Below are 12,673 nucleotides of genomic sequence, written 5' to 3'. Positions count from 1 at the left end.
GGTGATCGCCGACGCCGGGCCTGATCTCGACGTCGATGCCTCGACGGCGACGTTGACGGCGTCGACACTGACGATGCCGAAGTCGCCGACGGCGGCCTGATCAGCTCCCTCGACGTTGGACGTCGTTTCTCCCCAGAGCCCTGGGGAGACGGTGAACAGACCATAGTCATCCCTCTCAACGCCTTAGTCGATGTCATCGACGCCGGTGGAGAATGGGGGCGTTTGCCGGTCTTCCTGCCCCTGGGGAGCCCCCCAGAGGCCTCAGCATGGGCAGAATCAGCCCCTCCTGACCCACCTTGTGCCTTCAGCCTTCTGTCCTCCAGGACTTGGAGCCTAATCTTCATTCTTACTCTCAGGGTCCTGGCTGAGAACGAGTGGCAGATCTCACACTCTTCCGGCACATGGGACTGGGGAAGGCAGCCTATACACACCCTGTGTGGGTCTGACTTGGCCTTCTTCCTATCGCACTCCGGGCACTTGTCAAACAAGCCAGGAATGTTGACAACACCAGAAGGAAGAACACTAAAACACTTGAAAATTTGACAAAAAATCACAATAAACCCTTGAAAAGGGAGAGCTCAATGCTCCAGGGTCCTGCTAGCAGGAGCCGGAAAAACGAACTGAAAGTAAAAGGGACCTGCTGTGCATTCTGGGATACTGGAAAAGTCCTGGAAAGTTTTCTTAAAGGCACAGTATCCTGTTCTGAGCCACATAATGGCAGCCTATGAGGCTTGTCTGTCCATTCCTTCCTCTCTATCATTCCAGAGGCTTTTGCTGGAAGAGGCAGGTTTTTCTCTGTGGAAAAAGCTGGGCAGGCAGTGCTGTTGGTGGTTGTTGGTGGAATTCTTTCTAGTTAAAGTACTGTACAGTGTAGCCTGTGGATATAGGCTGCATTATCGGTCTTTGAAATTCTCTCTTAAGAGTAGATGCAGGTCTGCATGGCTTGACAACTTAAGAGATTATTTTTATTGCTCCGGGGTCCGCGCACATGGGCGGGACTATTCACTAGATTATGACTAGACACAGAGATCCCCTACTACAGAACTTGCCTGAGGGTGAACATGCCTCTCTGACTACTAATTTCCCCACCTGTCCAGGCTCCAAATGGGCCCTGGTCAGGGGAGGTGGCATCCCTCTGATTGGAGCCAGATCCACATACCAAAGGCGGCAGCTCTTGGAATGTAAATTTACAAGTCTTCCTGGTGGAATGGGGTGTAAAACACCCTCTGCTGGAGCAGGCTTTGTTCCTGTCCTCCTGAGAGTGTTGGCCCTCACCCCTTGGGGTCAGGCACTCGTCTTTGTCTGGCAGGCTGTTCAGGACCAGTCAGCCAGCACACTAGTAGTTGGTAGGTTTTCAGGGGGCACCTCTAAGGTGCCCTCTGGGTGCATGTATTAATAAATCCATCACTGGAATCAGTGTGGGTTTATTAATACAAGATGTTTGATACCGAACATCTTTGGTTTCAGTGAAGCCATCATGTAGCTGGGGAACTAGTTTTCGCCAGTGTCCAACACATGTACTTAAAATGGCTTTCCTGGTCACTTGTACTGGCAGTACTTGAACTAGCCAGCACAGGGGCATATCTGCTCAGGCAGATATGTCCAAACATGCAGTATAGTACACCCCACCTTAGGGCTGTAAGGCCTGCTGTTGGGGTGTCTTACATATGCTGCATGCATTGTCTATAGGCTTGGCACACAGGGCTGTGTGCCATGTTGTGTTTTCACTTTCATCTTCACCAAGACACGCAGCCTGGAATGGCAGTCTGCATGAGATAGGTGAGGGGTCCCTTAGGATGGCACACTATATGCTGCAGCCCTTAGGGACCCTGTTTAGTACCCATGCCCTAGGAACCGCCGGGACCATTTACTAAGGACATACAAGGGTGCTAAAGGTATTGCCTATTGGGGGAACAACTGAACAGTTTTGGGAAAGCGATCTGGCACTGGGGACCTTGATAGCAGGAACCCAGGGCACTTCAGTCAAAATTGCATCGAATACCAGGCAAAAAGTGGGGGTGACAATGTCAACAAGCATTTGCAATGCAATAGGTCTCGCATTCACGCGAGTTGGAGCTATTGGCATTGTAAATGACAATGTGTTTTATTTAGGTTTCAAAAACCAAAACATAAATAAAAGGCATTGTCATTTACGTCAATAGCTCAAACTCACGTAAATGCGAGACCTGTTGCATTGCAAATGCTTGTTTAGATTCAGCCAGCAGGGTCAGAGTACTGGCGGAGAGGAAGCCCAGCGACAGACCATACCATACGACTGGCTTTCCGCAGCCCTGCAGGCCTTTGACAGGCATCAACCAGCCTGTCCAACAATCTGCTAGTTCCCCCACAGGGCCTGCACGCACCACTGACTGGCACCGCGTGAGCAATGCGCGTGATTGGTTCACATAGTTATTTTCATGGGATATCGGACCAGAAAAAAAAAGAAGCTGTGTTGGAGTGATGTATTGAAGCTAAAGCAAAATTACAGTCTGTAAAGTACCGCTAAGTGGCGTGTTTTCAGAAGATTCATAGGTAGGATTTTACAGGATTACTTCAAATGGGATTAGAATATAACAGTGATGTATATTAGGGAAGAAATCACCATATTCCTGTACTTCTACCCTTATCAGTGCATACTTTAGACAGTAAATGTAAGCAGAAACACTAAAACAAGCTCTGCAGCTGCCCGATGACCCCTGACTGAGAAAGTACACAAAAACAAAAAAGCAGTGTTAAAAATTAAGATGGACGATTTTTATGTGACGTTCTACTCAAGAATCATGTCGAACGAGCAGTTATAGCCTATGCTGCTTGCAACCTAAACAAATTGCTTGAAATATGGGGAAAGAATAACTAAATGTGTGCTTTTAAACAGTAAACAATCTATCATTGAAACCAAGGCAATCAAAAGTGGCATCCCGTGCAGAGAAAGAAAGTTGGGTATTTCAGATAAAAAACAAGCATGCTTCCCTATGGTAAATAATCTGCTGACTCGAGAAGAAAATAAAGGGAATATTTAGATACCATGAAATTAGGGAAAGAACAATTTAAGCATAGCATCTGAAGTAAAACTGAAAGCACAGCGTCCACATGAAAGGCTCTGCAGGGAGAGAGGGAGATAGTTGGGACGCTGGGATGAGCAGTTGGACCCTCCTGTGGCAAGAGGACAAATGCTCACTGCAGCAGGCTGCCCCCTTCCCCCACAACAGTTTCTAGGCAAGCAGCCTTGAGGAGGGACGGCGGAGTTCACAACGTTTAACACCACCACGCTTCTGATCAAAGCCTGCTTCCAAGTGCAATAAACACCACATTACCCCATTGACAGCCAGGGCTCCTAATGCAACAGCACTCTGCAAAATTACAAAAGTATCATTTGGAGCGAGGGTTAGCAAGACAGATTTCAGGTTTAAGGTGTGAGTGAGTGAGAGGCACCCAAGGGGCTACTAGGAATAAGCAAAGAAAAACAAGGGCTGCAGGGGCTTGCATGAGGCCGCCGACCCGGACTGCAATATGCCACTCCTGGATGGTGCCACACTCGAGGCTGGACTGAAATAACAACCTGCATGTCCAAGAGAAAGCGCTTAGAAGCTAAATATACAGTTACATGAGGAGCATTTTCTGCATGCAGCCGCTTATATAAATAATAATTTGGACAATTTACAAAAAAATAGACAGCTTGCAAAAAGTGAGGCAGGCAGACCTATATGGTAAACAGGTTGCAATATTCCACAGTTAGCCTGCAGCAGCATCATGCCAGAGGGGCAGGTGTGTACCAAAAATAACCATTTAACCTTCAGCTAAAATTCCTGCCAACATTTTATGTTAAAACAAAATCTCTCACGTTGTGTGTCATATCAAACGTCAGTTCGTTCCTGAAAACGCCACGGCTTGTTCTAGAAGCGCGATCTTGTGAATTAGGAGCCCGGGTGTGGGACTTCCCAGGGTCACTTCATTCAAGGCGAGAGTCAGCTCCTGCCGGGCCCAGTAGAAAGTCAAAGCCTGGATCGCCCGCTTCCTCAGCCGCCCTATAGCGACAAATATATTGTTTTTTGTTTTATTTCTCTGGCCCTCTGAAGTGGCTCACATCACCCTGTTTACAAACACGCAGTTCGATGGCCGCCGCAGGCCTCTGTAGTCTGACAGGCGTCCCAGAGAGGAAATGTTGAAGTGATGCATCACGACAGATAGTCACCAGGCCTCTGTCGCCCAACTGTCCTGGCCGTAGCATCAGAGAGAAAATGTTACATTCCTGCACGTCCGGGCAGTTGTAGGCCTGGCGCTGCTGCTTGCACGATTGGGGGGAGGGGAATGAGGGGGGACTTGGGCAGCGGTGTCTGGGGGTCTTTGAAGGTGCGGATATGCATGTGTCCTGTACTAATGACAGGACAAACACAACCAGGACATCAGCAAGGGTAATCTCCCAGGGCCAGACATAATGGGATGTTTTTGGTACCCACTTCAGTCTTTACGTAAAGAAGTCAGCTTGTCCAGCCGGGGCCTTGAGCAGCAACAGTTGTAAGTGGGGTTTCACTGGAGGTCGTGGAAATGACGGCAAAAGAAACTGAATCTGAGCAAAATAGTGAAATGCACAAAGGATGGAGAAACAAAGATTTATTTACTGAACCTTTGTTCCGTCGCAAGGTGATGACAAGTGCTCACCAGGCAGCCACGGCAGAACAACGAAAGAACGCACGCAAAGTGAAAGTAATCATTTTGCGGCCGCTTTGATGTTCTCAGTGGCCGCGCGGCTCACTGAGAACATCAAAGTGGCCACGAAATGACACGCAGGCTGCCAAATGGTGCGCGCGCCCAGCGCACATGCACTGAAGTTGGCGGCCTGAAAGCACTGGTTTGCACTTCCAGATCCCCCTTTTACAAAAGCTCTCGCGAGAGCAGCGCTAAAGAGCTGTCTCAGGCGAGACCTAAAAAGGGGCACTTTCCTACAGGTATGAGTCGCATTTCTCATCCTTCTCGAGGTTCTTGGTTCAGTTTTAGAAGATTATTTTCACAGATTCTTTCCTGAAGTGCTTCCTCCTTCCTACAAGCTTGAGTTTGATCAGTTGCTGCAGTTTGCTTTGCAGCCTCCTGAACTTCAATCTTTTTTTAAGCATCTTTGCTTGCATCCTGGAAGAAGATCTGGCAGTTGTCCATCAACCATTCCCACCACTTGCTGCTGGACTTAAATAGGTCCTTCATGCTACTCCACTAACGTACCCTTTAAGTTCCCCTTCGAAACCTTTTACTCTGTGGTCAGAGTAGTGGATGACAACCATGGAACATCGCCCAGGCTTTACTTTTGAGGAGGTGAATATGAAGTCCGGACCTGATTTATACCTCCCAGGAGAGGGAACTCCGTTGCAACAGCGATGGAGGTCCCGTCCCGCATATGCTATAGTCTACTCGCCTGTTTAAAATTCGGGTGGACCATAGTTTGACAGCGGCGGAGTGGTCAAACTCCTTCAACGGCCCGACGGAGTAACGGTCATCAAAGGTTTGGCTATGTCAGCCCTCCTAATTTAGATGGGTGGACAGCGGTTTTCAATGCCCATTAGGGAACGAAAAAGTACTCAGTGCAAGGAGCCATTTTTATTTTATTTCCAAAAAGAAAATCTTACTTAATGCCATGAAGAATTCATCCCAGTTGCATTAGCATAAGCTGCTTCTGTAATTGCTCTTGTTGGTAGAATTGTTGTGTTCTACTGTGCGTACAATGATTTTATATCCAAACAAACATCCTACTCCAGCAAAGAAGAGGCACGTACTCAAGGTGAGCAAGGATAAGGCTGATTTATTTTTCAGGTCTCACTCAACCCCGCGGTAGGAGAGATAATGCGTTTCGCTGCGCAGCCTTTATCAATCTAATTGGCGCCATAAAAATTACGAGTTTAAATAGTCATCACCACCTGGGCATGAACATAGGAAATAGACTTAAACTGTTGCTCCCACCTGCACCCGCCAACTTACAGCAATAATGCTGTTTATAATCAAAGTACATTTTAAAGTCTATTGATGTCGATAAAGCTTGCTTAGCTCTTCATAACATTTAGTGCAAAGTGCAATGAGACAAAGTATATAACTATTGGCATAGTGCACATTAAGAATATTGTCTCCAAGGATCTACAAACATCTATATATACATCTATATATATCTATATATATCTCTATATATATATATAGATGTGTATATATATATATGTTGGACTTGGCCCTTTTTCCCTGATTTTTTTCGTTTTTATAGTGTTAAGGTGCAGGTGCTTACTTCGCCCAAGATGGCTGCCACAGACCCCTGTTACTGCAGGGTGGTCGTTTTTCATAGTAGCACCCTAGCTGCCAGGAGCTGGCTGGGACCCACAACAATGTTGCGATACCAGCCCGCCTTTTTGTCCCATAGTTAGAGTGGGGAAGCTCCTGGAAGAAGCTGGAACCTTCTAGAAGGGAGGTGGGGTTTTACTTTTGCCGCCTTGGCTAGAGGTCACCTGACCTAGGGCTACTTAAGAGTGGGAGGGAAACTTTTGTGGTGAGTTGGCCATTGGGGTGAAGCAGAGCTGGAAGAATCCACCAGGAGTGTAGGCGGTAGGGCCTAGCCAGGGACTTATGCCTCTGAGAGTGACAGGATTTAGGTACTGCCTCTTAAGTGAGTGAGGTGCCCTGTGAATCCCACTGATCTTGCCCAGTAGTAGGAGGACCCAGAGACACTCTGCCAACCTGACTAGGAAGGACCTAGTCGCCCTCTCCATCCCTACCCCTGTAACAGAACCCCTTAAGGGCGCCAGATACATCTGCGCCAAAAGACTTCATCTGTCAACTGAGAACTGAAACCTCACTTTAAGAACTGAGACTGCATGACAAGAGCGAGCTGTAAGCCTTGAATGCCAGAGCTGAGACTGCGTGTCCAAGCTACTCTATTGAACGAAATACTAAGCCGATTGCCAAGTCACCGGAGATCGACCAGGTACTAGCGCTGTGACCCCCGCGCTCCCTGCCCTGGGACCCCCGGCAGCGTGCTCCGCTGAGCACTTTACCCCCATCCTTAATTCGAGCCCCCCCCCCTGCGACGACGAAGCCAGCGCGCTCACCGCCGCGGCCTGGAGGCCTGGAGGAGTGCCCTGCTGTGTCGCGAGGCCCAGGCGAAGCCCGGGGCCCCGTCGCTGCCGTCGCAGCCGTGTGAGGAGGTGCGCAAGGTCGGGGCCGAGTTCCCCCAACGTCGTGAGGACGGACGCCTGCTGACGCCGAGACGGAGGTAAGCCCGGAGGCCGAGATCCCCCCTGGTGCGCCCCCTGCTGGTCTGGAAACCACACCGCACTTGGCCCGGGTTGTCCCCTCCGTGGGAGTCCCCTCCCCTGCCTGCGCGACGGAGAGACCCCGCCGAGGGATCCTGTCCGTGTCCCCCCTTCTGTAATACTGAGCGCGGTGCTCTGTGAACTGCACCGGAGCATAGGGACCCGCTCCTCAAGTCCGGTCACCCTCCCCGCTGGAAGCCGCCCAAAGAACTGACTGACATTACCCTCGTGTGGCGCTTCCCGCCACCGACCCTGCTTCCCCAGCCGGAGAGACAAGGAATGCGGGTAGCGCACTGTGTTATATGCTCTGCTCGAAAGTAAATTACATGCCAAGGAACGCGAGTAGCGCACTGTGTTATATGCTCTGCTCGAAAGTAATTACCTGCCAAGGAATGCGAGTAGCGCACTGTGTTATATGCTCTGCTCGAAAGTAATTACATGCCAAGGAACGCGACTAGCGCACTGTGTTATATGCTCTGCTCGAAAGTAATTACCTGCCAAGGAACGCGAGTAGCGCACTGTGTTATATGCTCTGCTCGACCGTAGTTACATGCCCAGGAATGCGAGTAGCGCATTGTGTTATATGCTCTGCTCGAAGGTAATGATATGCAACTGATTACGAGTAACGCGTTGTGATAACTGTTCTACGCAAACGTTTCCACATGCAACTGATTGCGCGTAGCGCTGTGTTTTATGTGCCTTGCTTCACAGTACTAGGGGCCAGTGGTCACGAGGAACGCTCAGTTCGACAGGCGCCATGTTGATGAACCCAATGTTTCCCCTTACAAGTATTACGCTGTGTTAGACGGCCTGTTCAGGGACAGACTTTACGTAAGCGCGCACCGCGCTGGAATCTCCCGCATTTAACCAGCGGGCGTGGGTACATGAACGAGGTTAGGCACTGCATAGATATCACCAAGAGTGTCGCATGTACTGAACGATGGTATTGTGATTCATGTATTACCTTGTTATTTCCTGAACTGCAACTGACCAGCTATACTTGGATAAACTTGAAGTATTTGCATAATATAAACGGTGTGGCGTCCCTTATTGTGTGTGACTCTAGTCCATGAGAAGCGTGTGGTGTATGGTTGCTTAACACATAGCCCTCTGGTTGCCCGACCGGCTCGCGCCACGTTACCGCCCTTAGGGCCTGGTGAACCCAGGTTCCTACAATATAGATATGTGTGTGTGTGTGTATATATATATTTATATATAGATATGTTCAAAACAAAGGTGTCCCACCTGTGAGGATGAACTTGAAGAACCAGGCAAACTCTGCACCTTCAAGCAGCGTTTCTTTATTGTTGAAAAACCGCACATACCAGCACTCACTAAAGTAACTGCCCTACGCGTTTCGGAGCTCCTGCTCCTTTCTCACGGGCCCACGGTGATGTATGCAGGTGGGAAAGTGTGAAACACACGAGTTTTGAACATATATGTGTGTGTGTATATATATATATATATATATATCTCCGTCTAGTACTTCCAACTGGACCTGGAAATATGAACACAGACCCAGAGAACTTCGTGCAGGGTACTTTGATTTAATCAAAACGCCACGACGCGTTTCGGCGTTAGAAAGGATTTGATCACATGTATAAACATATATATGTATAATATATATATTCTTTAGTTATTTCTGGACTGGTTCAATTTAGTAGTGCATGTGTACATTGGTTTTATACTTACCGTAGATGTATTTATTGTAACTGCATAACTTTGTATGTACTATTTCTAAATATTTTGCCCCGAAGCGTAAATATGAATAGGCGACCATTTCTTAATGATAAAGTCTAGTAATTTTAGCTCATTTCCTTTATGATGGCGAGGCAGGACTGTTTCTCTATGTAGGATTTATGTTAACCTTTTGCCTTTTTGTAAATCTGTTTTCAGTTGTTCTCCTCTTCTTTAAATTTACAATATCAAACTGATTTGATATTTCTTTACCAATCAGCATAATTTTCCCTTTTCCAATTAGGTTTTGGTTATACCAAATTGGAAAGTTTTTCAGTTTTTTCAAGACGGTTTTGGAAACTACCAAATCGGCAGTCTTTTTCTCCTGTTTTCTAGTCCTTTTTTCTTGTTCTTGAATTTTTACCCATGAGGCTCTGGCGGCTATTTTGTGTTTAAAAGATGCTGTTTGAGCTGCCCGCTTCTTATCGGGATGCCGACTGTTGCAGCTATTTCTTTGAGTCGCCCTATGCTGCCATCTGGCTGAAGGTTCATCAGCCGCTCAGCAGGCTAATTCTTTCTCGCCTTCTGGATTGAAGTACGTTGAGGTATATTTAACATATTTGGTAAACGGACGGATTTTCATTTATTTTTGGTTATTTAGTTTTCCCTGATTTTTCCTTATTTAGTAAAGGTCAATTTTTGGTTCTTGTAGTGATTTGTTTTGCGGAGTCCTTACTGGTGTAACCTTTGGTCTAACATTTAATGGTGCTAGACTTTCTTGTGATGGGATCACAGTTTTTCAATTCAATGCTCACTGATTTTTTACGGTTCATTTTCTATTCAGATTGCTGTACCGGATATAGCGAATATATATATGTTTAGCCCTTTTTTTATACTTATTTCCTGGAGACATCAATTTACATGATATCCCTATAGCATCAACTTTTCATTTTTTGCTAGTATACAGCTTGCTGCTTCGTATGAACTTTAACAGTTCTGATGATGACCTATAACAAGGCCAGGGTCAAAACTTTGTTGACACAAAGGCCGAATGGAATCTATACGATTGTATTCATTAATAGAGCGATAAATGAATTTATTTGTGTTTTGAGATTTTCTAAATTTTCAGCTGTTTGTTTGTTGAATTCTGTAAAAGAACACATTTCAAATGACATGGAACTGTTGTTCATCTTGCATTACTTTGTGTCAAGGGGGAATTCCATGGGTGGTGCATAAGTGGTCCCGTGCAATCATCCAGGGGTTTTGATTCAAAGTTGTATCTATTAAGAATTGTAGACAGGGATTTGTGCCAAAATCCTGTGCCTCACTGAGGCAGGTGTAACAAGGAGAAATATTTTTATTTTTCTCTCTTTGAATGTGCCCTGCATTCTACAGCACATATACAGAGAGAGAAGTGCCTTAAGGCATAGTTTATGTACAAGAAGAGACCCCTTCCAGCACAAAAACTATGCTTACGACAATACAGACACCATTGCACTATGGTACGAGGGTGTTTGCGTTGGTGCATGGCAGCTTAAAGTGCGCCAGCGGATGGAGAGAACAGAACAGTGCTACTTTGTAGTAGATGTTGCGTTGTACTGCTCTCTCCCACTCATGAAACGCAATGCAGCAACTTTATCAGCTGCGCTGCGTTGCATGATTTCTTAGTAAAGTTGAGCCGGAGTACTCGGCAGGCATGTGAAGGATGTTAGAAGGGGTATTAGTACTCCAGTATTAGTCCGCCTAAATGCAAGGAAGAGAAAAGGAAAAAAGGGATTGCAGCGTTTCCTTTATGACCATGCTTTCCTTGTTTGGCAACTGAAATCGGAACACTGATTCCCTTTCACTGTCTCCCTAGAGATCAGGAGTCCTTGTCTGGTTTCACAATGCTTTACAAGTTGAGATGCTAGCACTGTTTTTTTTTTTTTTTAAACCACCATTAAATAAATGCTTAAAAAGAACGGATACTACACTATAAAGCAACTCTGTTACAGTTTTACAATAGTTATTAGAGTAAGAGCGTTCTGCCCTTATTCCTAAACAACTAACAATTCAGTGTAAGCCTTTTTGTAGAGAAAGAGCCTGTTCAGGTAGTTTTTCAGTGAGGATATGTACCCCAGACTCATAAGCAAATCTCTGAACGTCCTTTTGTTTTAGAAGGTACACAAACCGACTACACTATAAATTAGAGAAACTCTGTTACGTAGCATTCTGGGATCCAAAAGCCAACTTGGCACTAATATCTGAGGATACAGAGCATTGTTTCTTTTCACTTGACAATTGAATGGGTTTTCATCTTGAATAGATTTTTTTTTTTAATCTAAAACGAAATTGCAGGAGAATTACTTTTACAAATGGGTAACATTTCCTCACCTTCAAAAATACTTTCTGTTCTACCTGCAGGGAAAGGCTCAGCGGAAGATCAGTGCTATCCATGTCTTGGATGCTTTATTTCTCAATGGGAAAGATGTCCGTGACTCTCACTTTAACCTTCGGTAAGGATCCACCCAAACACCTGTATATTCTGTGATTATTAGTAAATGCCTGGTTTGCACTTGGATCAGTTGTCCATTGCTTTGTTTAAATGTTTGCTATAACTGCTGTAACAGGGTGAAAAGTAGTATCCTGATGGATATTCTAACGGCAGATTCCTCACCTTAAGAATAGCCACCAGAAACTACAGGATTTTGCAGAAAGCAAATGTCAGTGACAGAACAGTATGACATGTGTCTTTAGTGCTTGGCCACTAGTCTAAGTTGTGCCATAAATGTGCCCTCAAGCACCCAAAGGTGATCCAGCAGTTGGAGGTGAAACTCTACATCACTGAACATAATACTAGGTCACGGTTGAAACATAAGTCCAGTTCTCTCTCCAAGTCTTGGGGCCCCTCGCTATTGGGTTCAAGAAGCTGGCCCCTCGTGAATTTCTGTTACTTCTCGAGTTCTTCTGGTAAGTCGAAGATAAATACCCCACAAAAGCTGGAAAAAAAAGTTATGCAGGACTCAGCTCACTCTCACCACTAGAAATCAGGTGAGACGGTGCAAGGGAGTCATTTGATAGATCATATAATCTACAGCTGTCTTGTGGCATGGATCTGGTTTCGAAACTGGTTCCTGCGTGTCCTGAATTCCACGGGCCATCATTGAGACTGCAGCAAAAAGCAGCCTTTTAGGAGGCCATGCTGTATTTCTTGCAGACTCTCTCATGTCCCTTTTGTTCATATTCGGGTACTGTCAAGCCTCAAGGGACTTTTGTCTTTTGTTGGACCTCTTCTGGCGGGACTCCCCTTGGTGTCAACCCCATGAGACCATTTCCCAGGCCTGTATAGACACTAGCTCACACTACACCCCAGCCCCTTGCGCGACACCAGTCCCTTTCATGGTAGTGGCAACTCCACCAATCCTGGACTCAACTCTGATGCTTGTCCCTAACCAACCCCCCTCTTCCCCTCCCCCCAGCCCCCTGTTGACGTGCTGCAGACCTGTGTCGTGCTATGAGATTACAAAAACGCAACCAGTCATTATGCAACCAGACTCCAATCCTGGGCCTCTACCTCAGCACCAGTACTATTAGAAGCTAGTGGCCTTATTCAGATCTGACACAGTTCAGGATGTGCACAGTGTTCCCACAACACTGATGAAAAGGAGGCAGATAACCTACTTCTTTTTTTGTTATACAGATGACAGGGGCATTCCTGCATTTACAAATCTCAGTGT

The 12,673-nt window shown here is 46.3% G+C and overlaps 1 protein-coding gene across 2 annotated transcripts in view; it reads left to right on the top strand.

Moving 5' to 3' along the window:
- The window catches only part of LOC146813792 (cap-specific mRNA (nucleoside-2'-O-)-methyltransferase 1-like), a 946,504-nt gene that overhangs the window by 755,368 nt on the left and 178,463 nt on the right, over positions 1-12,673 (top strand). For both annotated transcript variants that reach the window (XM_085610255.1, XM_085610254.1), the window contains one exon: positions 11,361-11,452. In XM_085610255.1, the coding sequence (XP_085466381.1) occupies positions 11,361-11,452 (92 nt within the window). The remainder of the gene's footprint in view (positions 1-11,360; positions 11,453-12,673) is intronic.

This window comes from Triturus cristatus, chromosome 6 (genome assembly GCF_964204655.1).
Source record: "Triturus cristatus chromosome 6, aTriCri1.1, whole genome shotgun sequence".
NCBI lineage: Eukaryota > Metazoa > Chordata > Amphibia > Caudata > Salamandridae > Triturus > Triturus cristatus.
The sequence above is the reverse complement of the archived record's forward strand: the minus strand, read 5'-3'. Positions and strand labels throughout refer to the sequence as shown.